This window comes from Vidua chalybeata, chromosome Z (genome assembly GCF_026979565.1).
Source record: "Vidua chalybeata isolate OUT-0048 chromosome Z, bVidCha1 merged haplotype, whole genome shotgun sequence".
Taxonomy (NCBI): domain Eukaryota; kingdom Metazoa; phylum Chordata; class Aves; order Passeriformes; family Viduidae; genus Vidua; species Vidua chalybeata.
In genome coordinates this window covers 42,246,616-42,267,363 of record NC_071570.1, presented here as the reverse complement: position 1 = coordinate 42,267,363, position 20,748 = coordinate 42,246,616, and the positions used below count along the sequence as shown (strand labels likewise).

The 20,748-nt window shown below is 51.5% G+C and overlaps 1 protein-coding gene across 1 annotated transcript in view; it reads left to right on the top strand.

Moving 5' to 3' along the window:
• Positions 1-2,056: 2,056 nt before the first annotated feature.
• Positions 2,057-20,748, top strand: part of CNTFR (ciliary neurotrophic factor receptor) — a 200,828-nt gene continuing 182,136 nt past the window's right edge. The window contains 2 exon segments of the mRNA XM_053932577.1: positions 2,057-2,288; positions 2,290-2,322. Of these exon segments, the coding sequence (XP_053788552.1) occupies positions 2,223-2,288; positions 2,290-2,322 (99 nt within the window). The 5' untranslated portion in view covers positions 2,057-2,222.

Sequence of the window (20,748 nt, the reverse complement as noted above, 5' to 3'; positions counted from 1 at the left end):
GGCTCCCACCCAGCCCCCTTCCTCTGCCTGTGTGACATTGTCTCCAGAACTGCAAAGAGAGGTGGTAGCTTTGATTTGATCAACACTTATCTAGTTAAAACAAAAGAGAACTACTTTTGTAGGCTTGCCCAAATATTCGGTTTTTAGGTTTTTCTTTAACAGGAAGATCAGGAAGAAAGTTCTGTTGTTTTGTTACTACTGTTGTTTTCTTCAGACCAGGAGAAGTCCTGGGATGTCAGGAAAAGTGGGAACCTGCCAATGGGAATATTTCTCCCAAGTCTCTCTGCAGAGTTTTCTCGAGTGTGTTGTTTCCTGAGTCACAGGGATTTGAGCTGGGAACGCTCAGATATCTGGAAACTGGAACAGCCCTTACTGCCGACCGGAATGCTGATGTCCAGGGAGCAGCACCCCTGCCACAGTCACTAGGCTGGAGATAAGGGCAGAGGATGCACATAATGAGATACAAGGCTCTGCAGCGCTCTGCAGGACTCCCCAAAATCCCCTGCAGGCGCTGCTCCCTGTCCCTTGCTGGCAGCTAGCCCCTGGCAAGGAGCAGGCTGTTTTTTCATGGGCATTTGTCTTTTCCAGGCTGGGAAAACAAAGGTATTTTTCTGCACACGGGCAGCCAAGTGGGGGATGTGGCTGGGAAAGGCTATTTCCCCCAGGCCTCATGCTCCATGGCATCCCCCAGCCACTGCCACCAGGGTGCCAGTCAGCCTTTCCGCAAATCCTACCCACAAGGTGTTTGCCGTTGCCTGGGCAGTTGGCAGGAGGCGGGAGTGGGTGCCCTGAAAGGGTGCCTTCCCCTCGGCCTCCTGCCCACCCTGCTCTTCCTTGCCCTGAGGCCGCTTGGCTGTCCTTGCTCACCCTCCCCATTGGCTTCTGCTTGCTTGGCCTCACTGCTGCTTTAATTTTAGCAATTCCTTGGAAAGAGTCATTTTCCATAACTCAGCTCTCAGCGGAACCCTCTGCCTGCCAGCTCTGCCTTCTCACATGTGTTGCTGGCGTGCCCCAGCAGCACACGCCTGCACCTGCCCGGCCAGGCCTGCCTGTCCCAGCCTTTTGCACACCAAATCCTCACACCCGGCTCCCGTCCCCACTTGGCACATTTCAGCCCGGCACTCCCAAATCTGTTGTGCCGTGGCTGGAGTGGGCAACCCGGCCCAGCTGTATGGCCACCCCTGGGGCTTCCCCCTCATCAGGAGTAACTGACCACAGCACAGGGAAACATCTGTCCTTTTTGCCCTACAGACCCCACCCACACGTGTGACAGCTCTCTGTCTGTACCTGTGATGGGAAATAGAAATTCCCACATGCTATAGGGGACCCCACAGCCTGGGATTTTGATGGATGGGCAGGGTGGGCTTGTTCAGCACCCACCAGCACGCTTTATTGAAGCGGGCAAGGTGTGTGCAGGTGTGGCTGCAATGGCTGTGCGAGAGGGAGCACAGCCCACACGTGTGGTGGGTCCTTGGCTGTGCAGTGTGTATGTGAGGGGTGAGATCCTTTCATGAGAGTGTGCATCTTCCTGCGGGCACTGTTGGGCACTCCAGGAGGGTGTTGTGAGGGAGTGCGGCACTCACGAGTGGGGCGTGTACAAGGATGCACACGGAGATGGAAGCGCAGCTCCTTCTCTTGGGTCTGCATCTCGTGATGGAGGGAAGGGACAGTGCACGTGTAGGGTGCATTGTGCACGACCACATGTGTGTGTGTGCATGTGCACAGGGCACGCGTGAGGCGACCACGACCCTGCTGCTTCCACTCTGGGGAAATGGGGGGACTTGCAGGGACTGCTGCTGGTGATGTATGTGTGTGTGTATGTGTGTGTGTGGGACGCCGTCCCCACGGTGCTTCCACGAGTGTGCATTTGCACGGGGCTCGGTGGGGCGCGCGTGTGTGCTGTGCCTCCCTCCGGCTCAGCATCCGTGGGGAGGGAGGAGGCGGCGGCGGCGGCGTGTCCGCAGGGGCGTGGACCAGTGTGTGGCTGTGGGGGGTGCGTCTGTGGGTGTGCGTGCGTGTGTTTGTGTTTGTGAGCCTGAGTGTGTGTGTGTGTGTGTGTGTGTGTGTGTGTGTGTGTGTGTGTGCGTGCGTGTTTGCGGGCGGGTGCGCGCGGCGCGGCGGGCCCGGGAGCGCGTCCCCGGCGTTGTGCCGGGGGGTGCGGGCTGAGCTCATCGCTGGCTCCCCGGCGCTCCTTACCAGTGGCTTCTGCGGTCACATGGGTTATGTGCTGGAGTTTAAAAGAGCTTATAGCCCCCGAGCCGGTGCAGAAGCAGCCGGTGGTTGCATGGGGGTAGCGCCGGGAGCGGCGGCAAGCAAGGCGCCGTGAGTACCGGGCGGCCGGGGCCGGAGGGCGGCACGGGATGTACCCCCACCCACGGGACGGGGGAGGCGGCGTGCGGGCACGAGGGTCAGCGGAGGCGAGCCGCGAGGCCCGCCGCCGAGGGAGGCGGAAAGGAAGGCAGAGGGAAACGCTTTCCTTCCCCCGCATTCGCTCCCGGTCTTGTGTTCCCTCCCGCCCCGCAGCCGCGCACCTTCCCAGCGCCCGCATGTGTCCGTGCCCCGACGCGGGTCGCGCGTCCACCCCCGCCGTGAGGAACCAATTTGGGCAGCTTACTTTCCTGCCCCGCCGTGCGCGTGTTCCCGGCGGGGAGAGATGGGGAACAAGGGGCCGGAGCGTCCCTGCAGCCTCCGAGACAGCGGGTCCGCATCGGGGCGCGGCGGTCTGATCCCCGTCCCCTGCCCAGCGGGACCTCCCGTCTCCTGCCCGGCCGGGAGGGCATCGCGGCCGGCACCAGTTTAAGGACTGGGAGGGATGAGTTCTCCCTGCGGCAGTGCACGGGGCTGTAGCGGCTGGGACTGCGGGGCGGCTCTTTGTAAACCGGAGCCCGTGGATTTCCTGGGCGGGAGAGCAGGCTTCTTCTCCGTCTCTCCAAAGGCGCAACCTGCCTTCTTCTCTGCTGTGGCAGTGCAGATTTTATTTTTTATGTTTTTTTACTTTTTAATTTTTTTTTTCTGAAGTGTGATTTTATAAGAAAAGCGTCTGCATGGAGCTTCTTGGGGAACTGCTCTCCCTGGGCTAGGCAGACAGTTCATCCCGAGCGTGAGTACAAGGGCTGCTTTCCAGAATTGCATAATACACACCGATCCCTATGCTGCACAAAACTCCTTGACATTTCCACATCTTGGTGACTTCCCCCACTTCAGTCTTGAAAACGAGTTGTGATTCCAGTCAGCTCGTGAGCCAATTTGTGGCATCTTCATTGGGGACAGAACCAGGTCTGCATGTTCCAGCTTCCCTGGCTCCTCTGGCAGTTTCTTTAACCACTAAACTTTTTTTGGTAAAACGATCGGCACCTCTTTACTCTCTTACGTTCCCCACCCCAAGCTTACGGACACATGTGCAGGGTCTGTTCAGAGCACAGGTTACAGAAAGGGGATTGCCTGCAAAGGCTGTTCAATTTCTTTTCCCCACCTCTTTGTGTTTTAATTTGTGGGATGGTTGAGGAGGTCCTTTCCTCTGATTGCTTTATGTCTGGCCAGACAGCATGCTGAGACCAGGTCCTGGGACCAGAACTCTGTAGGGCTCACTGAAGCAGGAGGACTTTCCCAAGACAGGCTGAGCTTTAGAAATGAGAGCCTCGTGCCTGGCAGTCTTCCTTGCGACAGGTCCTCAAGATAAGTTTATCAGAGCCTCTTGTCAGAGCAAGCCAAGCCATGATCTAATGATCATACAATATCTTTGGTCTGATTTACCCCAAGAGGACCCCACTGTGCCAGGACTCTGCATCCCCTTCCCCCTGGAAAGTGCTCAGCAACTTCTGGACTTGGGAAAAGCCCTGGTACCTCTCAGAGCCTCAAAGCTTGTGATGCACACACCCATTCAAATAACTGTGCAGCCAAGGCTTAGCTTTTGGAGATGTGACTGACTCTCTGAAGCCAGCAGCAGGAGTTTTGTGGGTGCAAGCCCCAGCTCCTGGCCACTCTCATTTAATTCCCTGCAAGCTGGAGACATGCATCCTACTCCAGCTCAGTCTGGGGCTGGGTGTGTGCCTGGGGAGACTGTCTCTCAGCTCTGTCGTTTATTATTGCTGCCGCTGCCATTATGCCTAACAAATGAGAGTTGCTGAGTAATGTGCTGTTTGTGTGTAAATATCTGAGTGCTCACAGCTGAGCTCACTCCTGCCACTTTGCAGGAAGCCATCTCAGCACCTTTCCCCTGCGAAGACCCAGGAGTGCAAAAGCATCCTTCCGGGGGGACCTTCCCACCGCTACCGCCAGCTCTAGCCTTCACTCTCCACTGCTTCCCTGCAAGCGTGAAGCTTCCATACTCTCCGGCTATCGTGGCGGCCTTTCTGCTTTCCTGTGTGTGAGTCAGGGGTGGGAAAGGGTTCTCTGTGTGTGTGTTTCTTTGTGTATGCATCTGTGTGTGTGTATGTGCACAGTTGCTCCCAAGGGTCCTTGTCTGAGGCAGAGTGAGTTTTGGGGACTTTGAGTGTTTTGATGGAGACAGTCATGCAAACTAGGAAAGGAGTTTTTGGGTTGGTTTGGGTTTTTTTCCCTGCCTACTCAGCCCTGAGTTCCCCCTCATTTCATCCCAGTACTGATGAAGATGCTAAATTGCTCCTTCCCATATTGTTTTCGTCCCATTTGCAGATTAGCATCCAACTGATTCTTGCAGTCAGTACTTGCTCAGCCCAGCTAGGCTGATCGTGGCATTTTTAATCTCCCCTTGTAAATCAATCCCTTCTACCTCCTGATAATTTTTGTTGCTCATTTTTCTGAAGGCCCTCCAATTTGTCCATTCTGTGTTGGTGACGTATGCCTGGCCCTAAACATGATGTATACCAGGCATGGCAGTGTGAGGGAAGGACACCTCCTCCCCTCCCACCCTGCTGGGGCTTGTGATGCTTTATCAGCACTGAACAGAGTTACTTCCCCATTATTCTAAGCTATAGTCCCTGCTCGGTGTTGCAGAAGAAAGCAGCGTACTCAGGTCAGTGCCCTGGGGAGAATTCCTCCAAGTTTTGGTGATGGGTTACTGAGGTTTGTTTGCATGCTGGTAGCAGATGCTGGAAGGGGCCGGTGGTCTAGCTGTATTCCTGGGGTGCCTCTTCCCTCAAAAACTAATAGCTGAACAGGAGGGATGAGGAAAATAGGAGAGGGTAAGCTGGGCAGATGGAGAAACTGAGGCACATGCATGCACATTTCCTGTGCACCTTTCCAGCACACGGCTCTTGTTTAGGTGCTCTGTGTGTGGGGTGTGGTTGCACTAGTTAGTGTTGCAAGCTGACATGGGCATTTTCCGAGGAGATGCTGGATCTTTGGTCAGAGCAGGCTGGGATGCTGGGTTCTGGGCTGATTTTGTTCGTTGCTTCTCGTGCTTTTAGCCGGAGCCTGATGCCACAGGTGCTCTCATGGGGAAGAAACAGGGTAACAAAGTGCCTTGCATTCGTGCACTTTGAAGTTTTATCATGCCAAACCCTGAGCTCCTAGGACTGAGCATTCCCATTCCCTGAAAGGGCCGTGCCCTTCCAGGATCAGTCTATTTTTAGGAGGAGTTGTATTCTGGACAGTGTCCACTGCAGATGCTCTCTGCCTCCTCCTCTTGGCCCTCCTCCAGGGACACCATTTGGGCTATCTGCTGGAGGGGCAGATCTTGCCAGGGCTCCTCCAGAGCAGGGCGGAGGTAGCACCTTGCTGGGCATGGGGACGCCTGGTGGGCTGTGGCTACCCCGGGGTGCTGAGGAGGGACAGAGAGCTCACGCTGTCCCTTGTATGAACTGTTGGGAATGGCGTTTCGCTATGCTCTAGGTGCCAGCAGGACACGGTGGCTTCTCCACTGCGGGATAAGCAAGGGTGATGCCTGTGCCAGGTGGTATCCGGTGCTTGGCGGTGCCCGGTGTCGGTCCGTTCGCCAGGATGACACTAGGGGGCACGAGATCTGCTAGAATTCCTTTGTTGGGGATGGGAAAGGAGGATGCAAAGCTGCTCTTGACCCTTCAAGCCCCGCACATCATTCCCCCGCACGTTTTGTAGGAATTAGGAGTGTTAAACCCCACTAGCTGTCCCGATAACTCGTCCTGCTGCCAGGGCAGGACGCAGCTCTTCAGAGGCTGCTCCACTGGATCTGTCCGTCACTGGCCGTGGAAGCAGCAGGAGTAAGGATGGAAGTGGTCAGCCGGAAACATCTCCAAAGCAAGGAGGTGGATGCAGCCGGAGTGCCAGGGAATCTCCGGGGAATCTGGGAAATCCAGGAAAACACCGTAGCATGGTTTTAATGCCTCTCTAGAGGCGTAGTCCAGAGCAGGGATTAAGTTAGATTCAGGGCTGGCTTTCAAGATGCAGCGTGTTATGGTTTCATTTTCTGCTGGTTGTTAAATTCATGCATGATGTCTCCTCAGGGTCATGTTTTCCCTAAGCAGCAGAAACTTTAGAGAGTCTGATTTAATGAATGGTTCTGATCGTTCTGAAACGTGGAGAGTGTGTGTGTGTATTATATATGTGTCCATCTACGTATCTGGGTAGGGTGCAAAGGATATGTTTTTGAAGGTATGTTTGTGCATTTCTGCATACATCCAGCTGTAATATTGTCCTGAGTCCTTAAAATCTATTATTCCAGCTGTGAATACCTGTGTATATATATTAAAGCACTGTATACTGGTGTCTTTCTCTCTTGTTGTAACAAACCTCACAGAAAGCAAATAAAGATACATTGTTCTCATAGCAGGCTTTTCAGGGCTCAATATTTACCTTCTATGAATTTTGATCGTTTTTGTTCAGCATATTTGCAGTTATGATGGTGGGGGGGGGTTGCCTATCTATTTTAAATTTTGTGCTGTTGGGAAACTGAAAACATTTGGATCATTTCAGCTTATTCATTAGGTAATGAAAACAGAAGTCAAGCTTCTGGATTTAAATGTTGGCACTTGATATCATTCTGGCATATTAATTTCTCAATGGTTAGGGTTTTTTCTAAAGCCTTCTGTTGCCAGATACCAGGCTCCTTTGCTGGAGCCGTGCCTCTCTCGCGAGCCCCCGGGCAATATTTTTAGTAGGACACTGATGCACCGCGAACACTCCTTTACTCCGAGAAAAAGCTTTGCTGACTGTGGTTGGAAGTAGCACTAGGATGGGCAGAAAGGAGAGATCAGAGGAGGATGATGCTGCCGCTGCGTCAGAACGTTTGCTTTGTGCCTGTGAGGGAGGTTTTGTGTCGGGTCGTGCAGGTGTGTGCCTATGCGGATGTGAGGGCAATTCCCCAGCTGGGTTCTGAGACAGGACTGAGGAGCAGGGGTTTATTTATTTTGAAATGCCTTGTGAATTGGAAGGAGGTCCGAGAAGAACTACCGAGTCAACTTGCAAGTCAGTTAGGGGTGTATCTGGAGGTGTGAAGTGGTTTCAAGAGGACAGGGTGATTAGTGTGAAAGTGTTACCTAATTAGAGGGTACAGTCAGTGCTCTAATTAGCCATGACACCCTAAAGATGTTATCAAAGCCCTCTTGAGGCATGGCTGATCCAGCGGCGGGGCTGTGAGCTGTCTGGCCAGTGTGGCCGTGCACGGCCAGAGCTGCCGCCCTCTGGCTCACAGGCAGACCAGATGCTTGAAGAGGCTTTTTTCCTTTCAGGTGACTCGTGATACCCTCCGGGGCTGCTGCCAACATTGAGTGATGTTCCTGAAGTCACAGAATGAAAGGAAAGCCTCCAGCAGTTGGAAAAATTAATACTGGTGCCCACTATGTGGGAAATGTCCTCTCTTTTCCCTGAGGGGGATCACTTTCTGCTGCTCTCTGCCTGGGGGAGGCTGGAGGAGGAGGGCTGTGAGGATTTGTATTAAGTGATGCTGTACTAACAGCTGGTGGAGGAATTGTGACCCCTTTTTAGCATTGCCTGACAGAGGGGACATGGGATCAACTGAAATCTGGCTTGCCCAGACCTGGTTGCATTTAAATACTATGCAACACACCCTGTGAGGGGGAACTGGTGCAGGAAGCAGTACAAGAAGTGCTGGGTGAGAGGGAAAGGCTCCTGGGAAGGCCTTTCTCTGATACTAGAAGGAGCTTGCAGCCTGGACCTTCGCTGGACCACACCTGGGTGGTGGAGGGGTTGTTTCCCTTCTGAGAGTGGGGGCTGGGCATTGCTCCCTCTGGGGCTGCTCTCCCTGCCTGTTGTTCATCTATCAAAACCACTGTTCAGTCAACCCTGTGAGGAGAGGAGAGTGGGAGTTGCCCAATCCCAGCAGTGGTGCCAAGAGCCAGTAGGAGCTACCTGAAGCCAGGGAGTTGGCTGGTGGATGAGTGTGGAGAGCAGGGCCCATTGCCATTCTCAGCAGCAGTGAGCAAAAGAATGATGTCCTCTCTCAGGGCTGAGGTCCCCATGGCTGTCGGAGCTCTCTGAATTGTCAGGAGAGAGCAGTGGGCGGCTCAGGCTTCCTTGGCAGGAAGGAGCTACTGTTACTCCTGTTTCAATGGGAAACAAAATGGATCCTGGGGCAAGAATGTTCCCTGCGTGTTTCATCAGTGCTATGAGGAGCCTGGCTCTGCAAAGGGACTCTCTTTGTTTTTGTATATGGCATCGCAGCCCCTCAAATGCAAACACACAATCAGGCACACTCCTGTGCTAACAGTTACCAAGGGATGAGCCTGATGTTAATTATGAGGGTGTTAAGCCAGTGAATTCATTTTGTTCACAAAGTTGCAGCCTGGTATTTTCCTGCTGCTACTGGTCTCTTGTGGCATTCCCAGACTCTGGAGCACATGTACAAATAACTTGGAGGCTGGGTCTAGTAACTTGGAGGACCATGCCACACAGGGCTGACCCAGGCAGCTGTCCCTGTGCTGTTGCCATGGTGTTCCAGTGCTGTAGGGGCCACGCTGGATTTTAGGGTGCTGTGTTATAGGTAATGGATGGAGAGCTGCTCCCTGTGCAGTGGCATTACAAGCTGATCAGCACAGAAGGAGGGATCTGCACTGCTGCCCTCCTGCCTGGGGAAGCAGCCTGGGTTGGGTACCTCGGCACCACGCACAAGATTTGGTTGTGAATTCAAACAATAATGTTTGAATAATAAAACAACCTTATCTCTGCTTTTGCTTTAGGTACTCTCTGTGCCACAGTCCTTTTGTCTAGGGCCTAAAAAATGCTGGTGATAATGAGGACATGTACTTTCTTGTGGTTGAGTGTGGTTCTCAGATGCAAAGGGGAGGCAGCCTGTGCTAGATTTCACGACCAGTGTGTGATTTACCCTCCTCTGTGCCACTGAACTGAGGGTTTGAAAAATAAATATGTTAAAAGGAATGAAAGAAAACAAAAGGCTGGTGTTGCTCTGAAATTCAATCAAAAAAAAAGCTCTGTCCAGTCCTCTGGGCTTCTCACTTAACCAAGAGCTCTAGAAATAACAGTGTTACAGTGAAGTGCACCCACAGGTAACTGTGGGTATGGAGATGAGACTCCTTTGTTCTTGAGGAACCAAGCTGAAGTTCATTTTGGGTATTTTTACTCCCCTCAGAATGGGGGGTTACTGTCACTCCATGAATCCAAGGCCACTCAAAGCTGCCTGGAACCTCTCCACTTTGAAATCCTTGTCTAGCCTGTTTTCTCTCCCCAGCATGCCAGACAAACATATGAGTGGGAGGCTGCTGGATTTGGGACCCCAGCTGGTGGGGGTGGGAGAAGTCACACTGAGCTGCCGCAGCTCTTTCTCCCAGCTCGGTTCAGAGCAGTTTCCTCTTGCCCCATATCCCGGCCATGTGCGGGGTGGCCGATTGCCCACATATGTTGCACAGACACGTTTCTCCACTGCCTCTTAGTGCCTGCCCACCTATTTGCAGTTGGGGGAGCTGAAGCTACTGTTTCTTGTGATTTGTAAAAAAAGTCTGTCTCTGGATGGAGTTGTCTATGCTTTTATTGACCTGGTTACGGGAATGACAGAGGCTTTTCCGTCTCCTGGACGTGTGATTTCTGCAAGGGCTCTGGAGCAGGGGCCGGCTTTTGTTGCTGGTGTGTTTCAAGTTCTCCTAATGTGATTCGTTTGACAGGCCCATTGGGTATGCTGGCAAGTCTAGTTTTTATTTTGTGCATGGAAGTAAGTGCTATGACAGGGCACAGAGCACCAGTTAATGCTGGCATCTGTGCAGGAGGCAGCGCTTTGGCTGGACAGTATTTTTGGCCGGACAGTATTTTTGGCCGTGCCTGAGATGTGCTGTGCCACCTGGCAGAAACCCCTTGCCCTTTTGATGGGGCATTTCTGTAATGTCCCAACTTCCTGACCATTTTGGAGGCTCCTCCCTTGTATCTGCAGCTGGAGTTGTTTTGCCAGAAGGTGCAGTTTGAACTCAGTGAAACCTGGGAGCTGAGGACATCCCAGGCATGCACCTGAAAATTCAGTGAAGGTGTCCATCCTTCAGAAGTCCAACAGGCTACCATCAGTCATTCCCACTGGCACACCCTGCCTGCTGGGCTCTAGTTTTATGGGTGTTGCTATCTTCCAGCAATGCTGAGGCACACCATGTTTTTGGGGCTTGTTTAGATGGGAGGAGGACTGGAATGGGGATCATCAATCATCCCTACTCTGCAGACTGCTTTTTGCTGTACAGACAAGTCTGCTCTCCCCCAGCCCTCTTTGATCTGGATCAGCAGTTTCAGCTTCACCCTAGCTTGTTCAACTGCAAAGCGACGATGAAGAGGCCATGGTGGGTCCTTGACTTCAGGGGCATGCAGCATTTGTGTTTCCTAGTTTTGGTAAATCTCTGCCTCTGGTCAGGCCAGAAGTGGTGGTGTTTTTTCCAAGCAGGGCTGCCTTATGCACAGGGGAGAGCCATTGCTGCACAAATGGACCTGGTATCTCCCCAGTTCCTTCCAGAGGAAGGAAGGAGATGATGGTGTGATTTACCCAGGTCAAAAGAGCCAACGGCAAAGTATTTGTGTTGATGATTTTGACTTTGCCTCTCCCAAGGAATTGATCTGGCCTTTCTTTGGGTGTAGGAGCTAAACTAGAGGTTTAATTCACTTCACATCTGCATTTAGGCTTGGAGGGTTCCCCAAGGCTGTTTGCTGTGGTACATTACCAGGGTCAGCCTTTAACCTTGCCACCACTAGGGGTTGGAGGGAAGCATCATTGCCTTCAAAGAGGGGGAGCTGAAACCTGGAGTGGCTTTGGGATTTCCTTGAGGTCTCAGAGCAGAGCTGGTGGCAGGAAACCAGATTTCTTGAGTTGCTAACAGCTTCTGCCAGCTGTGGGACACATTAGTAAACACTTTGAGTAGATCAAAGTAGGGCATCCAGCTCTTTGTGCAGCACTGTGCTTATCTGTCTATCTGTCTGTCTGTAGTGCTTCTGGCAGTCAAACCTAAGATGACATTTAAAGGCTTTACTTTTTTTCTCTCTTGCCAGTTTCAGATCAAATTTGCTGAGTTGTCAAGCTGAAGATTCTTTTCTCCTAAGTGCTGGCCCAGCAACAGCTCACTCTGCTCCATCCCTGCCTTGGAGGAGTCCAACTGGGTTCCTCCTGCCTCCCATCACTGGCATTAATGTTGGGGGCTGGAGCAACAGCTTTGCTGGTGGACAGGTGAAAAGAAACAGATTTTATCTTCCTTCTGATCAGACCATTCTAGGCTCAGTTACCAGCAGCTGTTCAAAAACAGCAGACAGAGCCAGGTTTGCACTGAAAAAGATGTGTTGAGTTGGAGAGGACAGTGGTAGAGGCTTGCAGGCAAACCCCTCCTCTTCCCTAAGCCTGCATCTAACCTAGGTCTCAGAGGCAGGCACGTGTACTGTGAGCTGGTGGGCTTTCAGCAGAGTCCCAGCAGGCTGGGTGTCTGCCATGAGACAGCCAGGACAAGTGGCACTACTCAGCCTCTCACCCACTGGGTTTCAGCAAGGAAGGAGAGTGCTGTCCTTGTGTGTGCGGTGAGGAAATTGCTCCCATGTCCCTGGAGGCTGTCACTCCACCACTTTGCCATGCTCTGCTGGTGGGGAGTGGCACCAGAGGATGCCTCTGTTGCTGCTGTCTGCCTTGGGGACAAGCACAGACGTGTCTCCAGCTGGAAGTCAGCTTTGGGAGTGGAGAAACCTCCCCAGAACATGCATTTGCAAGCTCTGGTGTGTCGCAGTCCCTCCCAGGCAGTCACAACCTCCTGCCACTGTGTGAATGGGAAGGCTCAGTGCCTGTTTCCTGGCATGAGAAGAGGATGGTGCTTACCCTGCTCTGGGAGCCGGGGGTGGCTGCAGGTGCTGCAGCTGGAGCCAGCACCATCCCTCAGTCCCAGCACCAGCAGCCAGCTCCAGCTTTAGTCCTTGGAGCATTTTTGAGGGCTTTGTGCAATGTGGTTTCAACTCTATCCTGTCCTCCTGTGCAAGGCTGCTCCTTGAGTAGGCACAGTGAGACAGCTACAGTCCTCTGAATTTTGCCAGCCTCTCACCTTCCACTTTACATTCACCAGACCCTGCACAGTGCCTGTTGGGAGCTGTCCAGCTGTCCCTGAGCAGCATCTTTCAGCAAGGATGGCAGTTCAAGAGGGTCCCTCATAACTCAGTGGGGTGCTATCAGTTTAACCCAGCCAGTGGCCCTCTAGCAACCCCAGCTGTGCCTGTGGGGGATACCAAGCAGCTGCCAGACAGCAGAGACACAAACTGACCTGCACCTTGGCTTTTCAGGGCAGAATCAGAGTATGTGGATGGAGCAAGGTTGTGTGACACAAGCACTTACAAGCATGAGGTTCAGTGACCAGAAAAGCCAGAGGTTGCTCTTGTCACCCAGACTAGGAGATGGAGGAATTCATTGTTCTAACTCATTTCCAGAAGTAGCTCAGATTCCTCAGCAACAGGCAGCTCTCTAAAACTGAGACGAAAAGCACAGGATCTTTCCTTTTGCTGTGTCCTGGACAGTTAACCCTTTTAGCCATCCATGTCCAGATGGTGTGACCAGGCTCCATGGGACTGAGGATCATCTCTCTGGAAACACGTTTGGGCATGGCTGTGTCCACAGAGCAGTAGTGCTGAACCCTTCCATCTGCAGATTTGGGATCTGCCCTGGGTAGAGCCTCTGTCTCTGCAAGTTTGAAAGCCTTGCCTGATCACTGTCCCCCCAACAACTGCTGCTGTGAACATTATTTTTTCCCAGATTTTTGCTTCCCTTTGAATATCTCTGCTATGGATCATTTTCCTTGCATGTGTTAGCTGGTATTTTCCCAAAGCTGAAGCTTGTGCTGTTTCCTGCCTGTCTTTCTATGCTTCCTCTTGCTCCCTCTTCTGTCATGCCTAAAACCACCCTGGACTTTTTTTTCTGCTCACTTTAGAAGAAGCTGTCCCTCTTCTTCTGAAAGGTCATAATATGGGAAGAAATGGCCATTTAAAATATGAGGAATCCTGTCCACCCACATCGTGTTTAGCACCTCCCCAGCTGGAGAAGTGTCTCAAGACTCCTGGGGTGGGAGGATCAGCCAGGTGTTTTGTGGATAGGGAGAGCCTTGCAGGGGAGGAGCAGGCTGCTGAGGCTGTCAGCAGTTTGTGAGGGCTGCGAGGTGAAGCTCCTGGCTGCAGCAGTGATGGGAGGGGATCTGGGAATTCCTGTACTAGGAGGTCTGAAGAACCACACAGAATGGGTGCTGAGGATGAGGCAGCAAGGTCAGGCTGGATGGGTAAGAGGGGTGTCTTCTCTCTGGTGTTGTAGCTGGGGTTTCATGTTGGGAAAAATGCGTGTAAAAATTAGTCAGTTGTCCTTTAGCAGTGTTTTTCCACCATTCTCTGCAGATTCTCAAGTGGAAGCTTACTTTAGGCTTGAAGTCACCCCAATGCATTTTGTTTGTCTAGCTGTGGGTGCTTTCCAGCTGAGACTGTGTTGGGAGTATGTGATAACTTCTTTTCTAGTGTCTCCTTCTTTAGTTCTATGCTTCTTAATTGATATTTGTAGTCTTTTATCTCTTCCAGCTGCTGCACTTGTGTCTTCTGAAGGAGAGTGGTGCTGCAAAGAGTGGAACAGTTTTGCTGCAGATCCTCAGGCCCTGAGCTGACGCTGGCAGCTGGGGACAGAGCATTGCCATTGCTGAGTCCTCTTGCTTTGCCCTAGTCCTCATGCCGTGCTGTGGCATATTTAGCAGCCATTGGCAGTCCTGTTTGCAGGGGAAGACTGACACAAGGTTCCAGCAGGATGGATTGGAAAGGCTGCTTTACCTATCTGGAACAATGAGCACCTTTGTGCACCTTTTTTTTTTTTTTTTTTTTTTTTTACTTATCTTCCTTCAAAGAAGCAGGAAAATACTGCTTTTCCCAAAGCCAGGTACCAGGGGACCACCACCTCATGCTATAAGCCTGAGCAGGAGTCAGACAGCAGCTTAAAGACTAAATATATATGCCTCTGCAGCTCTTGGCTTTTACAAAAATAAATCTTAAGGAGGTAATGTTTTGCTGTGCAGTTCTCAGGGCTGGCTCTGCTATGGTTTCCACTGAGATAGCATTTGGCTAACACAGCCATCCAGGAGTGGAACAGGCCTAGAGCTGGATAGAAAGTGATTAAGATAAGGCAGGGTTATGATTTGCCTGTCTGATCCTGAAGCTTTGTGTATTATTTAGTGTGTGTAGCAGGAGGTCAGTAGCCTCCTGATAATTTTCATTAGATTAGTCAGGCAGGATAATCACCTGCTCAGGAAAAAAACAACTCGACACTGTCTGTTCAATAGTTGGGGTTTAACTGAAAATAAATAGTCTTGTAATTATAAGGACATTGTCAAGGTCAAGAGGCTCAAAGATTCTCTTTCTTTTTTCCTCTGGTATGTTTACAGAGATCCTGCAATTCTTTGTGAGATTTTTTTCCTCCCTCAAATTCAAACTGAGATCTTCAGGGCTCTTAAAGGAAATTCAACACTTCCACAGCAGTGGACGTGAGTGGTGTTGCAATAGCCAAGTGGTACTTGTGCCCTGCTGCAGCTGAGTGACCCCATGATAATGAGCAGGGCACTCGCAAGCGAGCTGGAAGCGTTTGCAGCCAGCCCAAGCAGACCTAAACTGGAGCAGAGATGCTCTTTCCTCCTCCTCCGGGCTGACAGACTGGGTCCTGTCAAGCAGGCAGAGGATATCCCCTCCCTGGGAGCAGTCAGCCCAGCACGAGTGCCACCCTGTTGAAATGAGGGTGTGTATTATCTCCCGTGGGTGACTTTGCTGCTGTAATTAGCTGAGGCTTTCAGAAAGCTCAGGAAGGAAGAGGTGGGAGTGAAGCTGATGCCATAATCAGTACCAATGGGCTCTGCAAAGGGTGCTTTGCTAAAGGAACTGATAGGTTACTGAAGCTGGGGTTGGTGCTTGTGCAGTGCCAAAATGCCTGCCCTTTTTCACCCTAGAAGGGGTTATGCTTGCTATTTATCTTCCTCATACAACAACAAAGCCCAGAGGGGCCTTTGTCATCCTCTTAATCTGTCCAGCTGCAGGACTGGTGCTTGCTGGATGAGATCTAGGAATGGCTTGGAAGTGCTCAAGGTAGATTCAAAGGCGATGGTACTAGCCCAAGGTGATGGAAAGCTTGCTGTGTCCATGCTGGTGCTGTGGCTCCTTGGCAGTATGCTGCCAAAGCAGGTAGCCTTGTGTGGGAAGTGGGAAGCTCTCAGCTCTCTGTCCTGAGCTCAGCTGTGAGCCAAGAGAGCTGCTGGAAGCCTTCAAACATATGGTAACATATATGGCAGAAGAGACAGGGTTTGCATGGTTGTGCTGGCTGTGCATGCCTCTGCCATGGAAAAACAGAGCTGATGTTGTGGCCACATGAGCTAGTTAGTGCCCTAAGTCCTTGCTGCTTTTGTTTTGTTTTGTTCCCAGTCTAATTGCTCATAAGTGGGAATTCTTGTCATCAGAGCTGATGGGGCCTGTGCTCAGCCCATCTTCACTAAAAATCTCCTGCTCTGGCTCCCTGTCACGGGCTTTGACAGATGCCCAGGGGAAAGCGAGGGCATGGCTCGGCCTGATATGCCAAGTGACTGATGGAGTGGTCTGATGACTGATGCCACACATCCATAGCAGGCACACGGGTGCTCCCTTGCTCTTCCTCCATGGGAGATGGCAGGAGAAGGGGCTGCCTTGACAGGTTGCTTTGAAAGCAAAATTACTCCAGGGCTGGATTTCTTCTCCCCCCTTTCCATCATCTTTCCCCCCAACCTCGTTTCTTTTTTGCTTGACAGAAAAGGCATAACTCGTGTTTAATTGGTGCTTTGTGCCTGTCTCCTGACAGAACTCAGCAGAGAGGGGGCCAGCTGGATGAAAACAGCTTGAAGTTGTGAGACTGTTACACGTCTGGCCTCCCTGTTTAAAACAAAAAAAAAAACCAAAAAAAAAAAAAAACAAAAAAAAAAACAAAAAAAACCCTAAACTTTTATTTCCAGCCCCCCTCACTGTTTTAAGCCAATTCCTTGTGAGCCATGAAACCAAGCAGCAGATGCTGTTCCCAGCGCTGCTCAGACATCCCATGGAGGAGCCTGGCTGATGTGGGGAGCATGCGACTGAGCGCAGCACACCATGCACTTGAACTTCTGCTGAGCCTGGGGTTTGGAGCATCTAATTGGCATGTGTGTGGAAGGTTTCAGACCGCTTCATCATCTTACAAATAAGATCTGCCAGTGCCTGGAACGCAAAACAAATGCTGCATGGCGGATCAGGCAGGGAAGTGGTCTGCACTCCTCAGGCAGCACTGAAGCGTGGTGGCAGCAGGGGGAACAGACCTGGCCATTAACTTGTTCAGCAGTGCTATGTGAGCAAGGCAAAAGCAGGGTTAGAGGAGTGCCCCTGGTCCCTTCAGCTGCCCTGTTATGGTTTCTCTCTCTGTTGAACATCTGCAATTATAAGAGGCCAGGTAACATCTCCTGGGGGTGATGGGAGGAAGCCCATGCCATTGTGATGTGTTCAAGCTCCAACTCTGCTAGAAAACAGCATTATGAGACCCCCTGAAGCCTTTGCAGGCTGGGCCCACCCTGGTTTTTGCAGAGCAAAATCACAAAATCACAGAATCATAGAATGGTTTGTGTTAGAAGGGATGTTAAAGATCATGTCGTTCCACCCCCATGCCATGGGCAGGGTCTCCTTCCACTATCCCAGGTTGCTCAGAGCCCCATCCAGCCTGGCCTTGAACACTTCCAGAGATGGGGCAGCTACAGCTTCTCTGAGCAACCTGTGCCAGTAGCTCAACATCAAATTGTTTGCTGCAAGATGTGGCTCCTGCCTGGTTGAGCACTCCTCTGTCCAAGGAGCTGCAGTTCCTCTCCTGGATTTCTGGAAGGTGCTTGGATGTCTCCTAATGCTGCCTGTTCCAGCCCTGCCTGTTGGGGTGGCTTCCACAGATATAAGGCATAGACTAGGTGTGTCATTGAGGTCCTTTCCAGTTGGGTCTGTCCCCGTGCAAGATGGGGACAGAAACAAAATTAATTGTTTGGAATTGTTTGTTTGTTTGTATTCTGGGGTTTGCAGGTGTTTCTGCCCTTCCCCAGCCAGAGGCACAGATAAGACAAGAGCTTGCAAACTGTTCCTGGCTGGAATCTCTGCTGGGCTGTTCCCCTAACTCTGCTGTTAGTGCAGACCAGACCTGGTGCAGGTGGGGCAGAGGTCATTGCAAATGGCTTCACAGCAGTTGTTTGGTCCTTTCTGAGGCATCAAAGCAAATCTGAAGCTGGGGTGACACTTCTGTAGGTGTTCCTGGGGCTCCTACTAGGATGATGGGAGCAAAGTACAAAGTGATTTGTAGCTAAATATCGGGCGATTCCAAGGGCATCTTCAGGAGCCATGCCACTGCTGTTGGTAAGCAGCACTTTGGGAGAAAGGGGATGCTGGGAAGAGACTTAGAGGAGTATGCAAACAGGGGAATATTTGCAGCTGGAGGCTGGTGAGGTCTGAGGAGGGTCTGTTTGCCTGAGGAAGGTGGCTGCAATGAAGGGCATGTGCAAAAGTGAGAGCCTGGAGGAGTTAGGTGCAGTAAGAGGAGTGGAGTGGTGTTACAGGTGATGTCCTTGAGCCAGGGAAGCACCACGGTGAGCAGATGATGGTCAGGGTGAGAATATAGTTGTTGTGGAGACCGAACTGGTAAATTGGCTTGTCCTGGGCTGAACTGGAAGTGACAGCTATGTCTCCATGAGGAGGAGTCAGACTTATACTGCTGCAACTACTTCACACAGCTAGCAAAGGGCTCTGTGCGGGGTCTTTTCAACATTTGGTAGGTGTTTGAATACAGAGGAGAAGGGAAAGATCTGGAGCTGAGAGCTGGCTGGATTGATGCAAGTCCAGAGTCACGTCACTGCCCGTGATGAATTGTGGTACTGCAAAGATCTCACCCCACTCTTGGGACAGGCAAGGAAAGGAAAGACCACCTGTGAGAGATCAAAGCCCTGATGGGCTACATGTGCTGGAGATGTTTAGATTGTGGACAGGGCTGGAAACCCAAAGGAATAAGTATTTGAGGAAAGCAGACCCTTTGAGCTTGTTTCTTATTATAGTCTCCATGGGAGCTTTGGACCCCTTATGGGAGGGAAAAAAAAAAAGTATCAGTTCCATCACAGTAAAAACCTTATTTGCCAAATAATCGTGTCCAAGGCTGTCTTCCCTCCACATTGTAGGATTTTTCTTCACTTTTTTGGGGACTGTTCCAGGCATTCTCCCTCATGGGTGGTCTCTCTCTCCCATCCACAATGCTTCTTGCAGTCACCCAGAGCCTTTCTCAACTTGTTCTCTGCTCTGGGTTGAGCAAGGTGTTGATGCTCTGGATTGTTCTTGTTTCTGAATTTGTAAAGTCTATTCAGCAGATCAGTATTTCAAACCCTCCCCAGAGCTGACTGTGTGGGAGAAGCTGGCAGCCACATTTGGGGGCCACTTTTGTCCCACTTTAAGTTCTAGGTCTGCAGCCTCGGGGTTCCCACCCCACCATACCAACAGAACTGCTTGCCCTCCCCAGGTATGTCTGGAGAAGAGTAGAGCAAGGTTCTGTAACCTGGTAGTTTAGATAGTAATGCAGTCTTTTCTGCTTTTCCATCAGCTTTAGTTACTGTTTTCTTGACAGTGGAAAATAACCAGTGTATACCTATTAAGTTCCGGGGAGCTCTTAACTTTATTTCTAGGCTGGAAACACCGTACTCCATATGGCAGAAACTGAAGGCTGCAGTAACCACTGCCCTATCACCTTTGGGGAGCAACCCACTGCTTCTAGAGCACATATGCTTTGTTGGCATCTCCTTGCTCTTGCTGCTAGATGTGTGATGGACAGTGGCTTCTCAGCCCTGAGTCTGGAGGCAGGAAAGAGGGGCAGAGCAATGTCCTCCAGCAGAGGAGATAGCGTTGGGAGCTTTTGGCACTCTGCTTTGCTGTGGGGCCCAATTTTCTGCCCCTTTAGCCTGCTAAGAGCTCAGCCTCCTACAAGCTTCCAATATGTGCGCCCCTCCCAGGTAGACAAAGAGCAGGGGGTAGAGGAGGGGATGGCCTCTTCCTGGATCCCCCTTCACAAACGGTGGTATTCAAAGCTGGGGAGTCCCTCTTGCAGAGTTAGTGGGGAACCCTAATTGCCCCTCTTCCCAAGGCTCCTGTGAGTGTTAACGACCTGTAATGGGACGGGTTGTGCTAGCCCATTAAGCCCCAATGGGCTCCTTGTCGACTTAAAAGTGTGAGGAATTTCACTCAACCGTGTTAAAACACTTCCACCCCCTTTAACAGCTTCACGCATTGATTTAACCCGTGGCACCTGGGGTTATTGGCTGGGGAGAGCCATCTGGTTCTCCCCAGCCTCCTGCCCTGCTTTCACGCAGCTACTTTGGCCATCATTCGCATTTCTGGGGGATCTTATTAGAGGGAGGGCTGTTCTAGCTCTTGCCTTTGCAGTGCTCCCGGTGGCTGGCTCGGCAGAGTCGGTGTGGGAAGCAATTTCCCTCCCATCACACTGAGCGTGGTCCTGCTTTGCTACTTTTAATGAGAGTACTTTTGCCTTGGCTTGTGTCAGCTGCAGCCCATCTGTGCTGCCAATTACTCCAGCGAATCTGGTGTGACCTGCCGGGCTGGATGTCCGAGGTTTAAGTGTTTCTGAGCTCAAGGTGTGAAAAATCTCACCAGTGTTGAAACAGCAGAGCTGGGGAGTGGCTTTCTGGGTTATGAAAGACCTGAGGACATGCTGGTATCAGGTGCTGTTGATCTCTGGGGAATTTTGAGAATCAAAGGCTCGGTAATCGCAGGCATGTTGCCAGCATGTTGAGAAAAAAATTCTTAATCACAGGCTGTGTGCCCTACTTCTTTATTATTTTTTTTCCTAGTAATTGAATTAGTTTAATGTGTATTGTAACACCTCGCTGCCTGGGTAGGCTGGGAAGGATACACACACAGGCCTGAGGTGTGCCTGTGTGCAGACAGACTGACAGGGCTCTGTGGGAGTGGCAGCGGCCGTTCTGCTACATAAACACGATGCATCTGTCACAAATTTCCCTTTTCCGGAGAAGCTGGCGTGCCAGCTAGTGTGTGCCTTGTTCACGCTGACCCAGGCATGGTCCAAGATCAGCTCTCTGTGGTGCCCATGTAGCCATGACTTCCTTCTGGCTGGTGCCTGATGCTCAGATTCGTCCTGTCCCCTTGTAAAAACTGTTGTTATTGCCATGGTTTGAGTCATTGCTGGGCAGGTTTGAAGGAGAATATTGGCTGGGCTGGTGTTAGCCCAGATTTGTTTTTTATCTTGCACTGGGCAAAAGACAGTAGTGGGGTGTGGAAATTGGGGTAGCTGGGTTAGTGCTAGGGAGTGAACCCTGTCTGGGGGCTCAG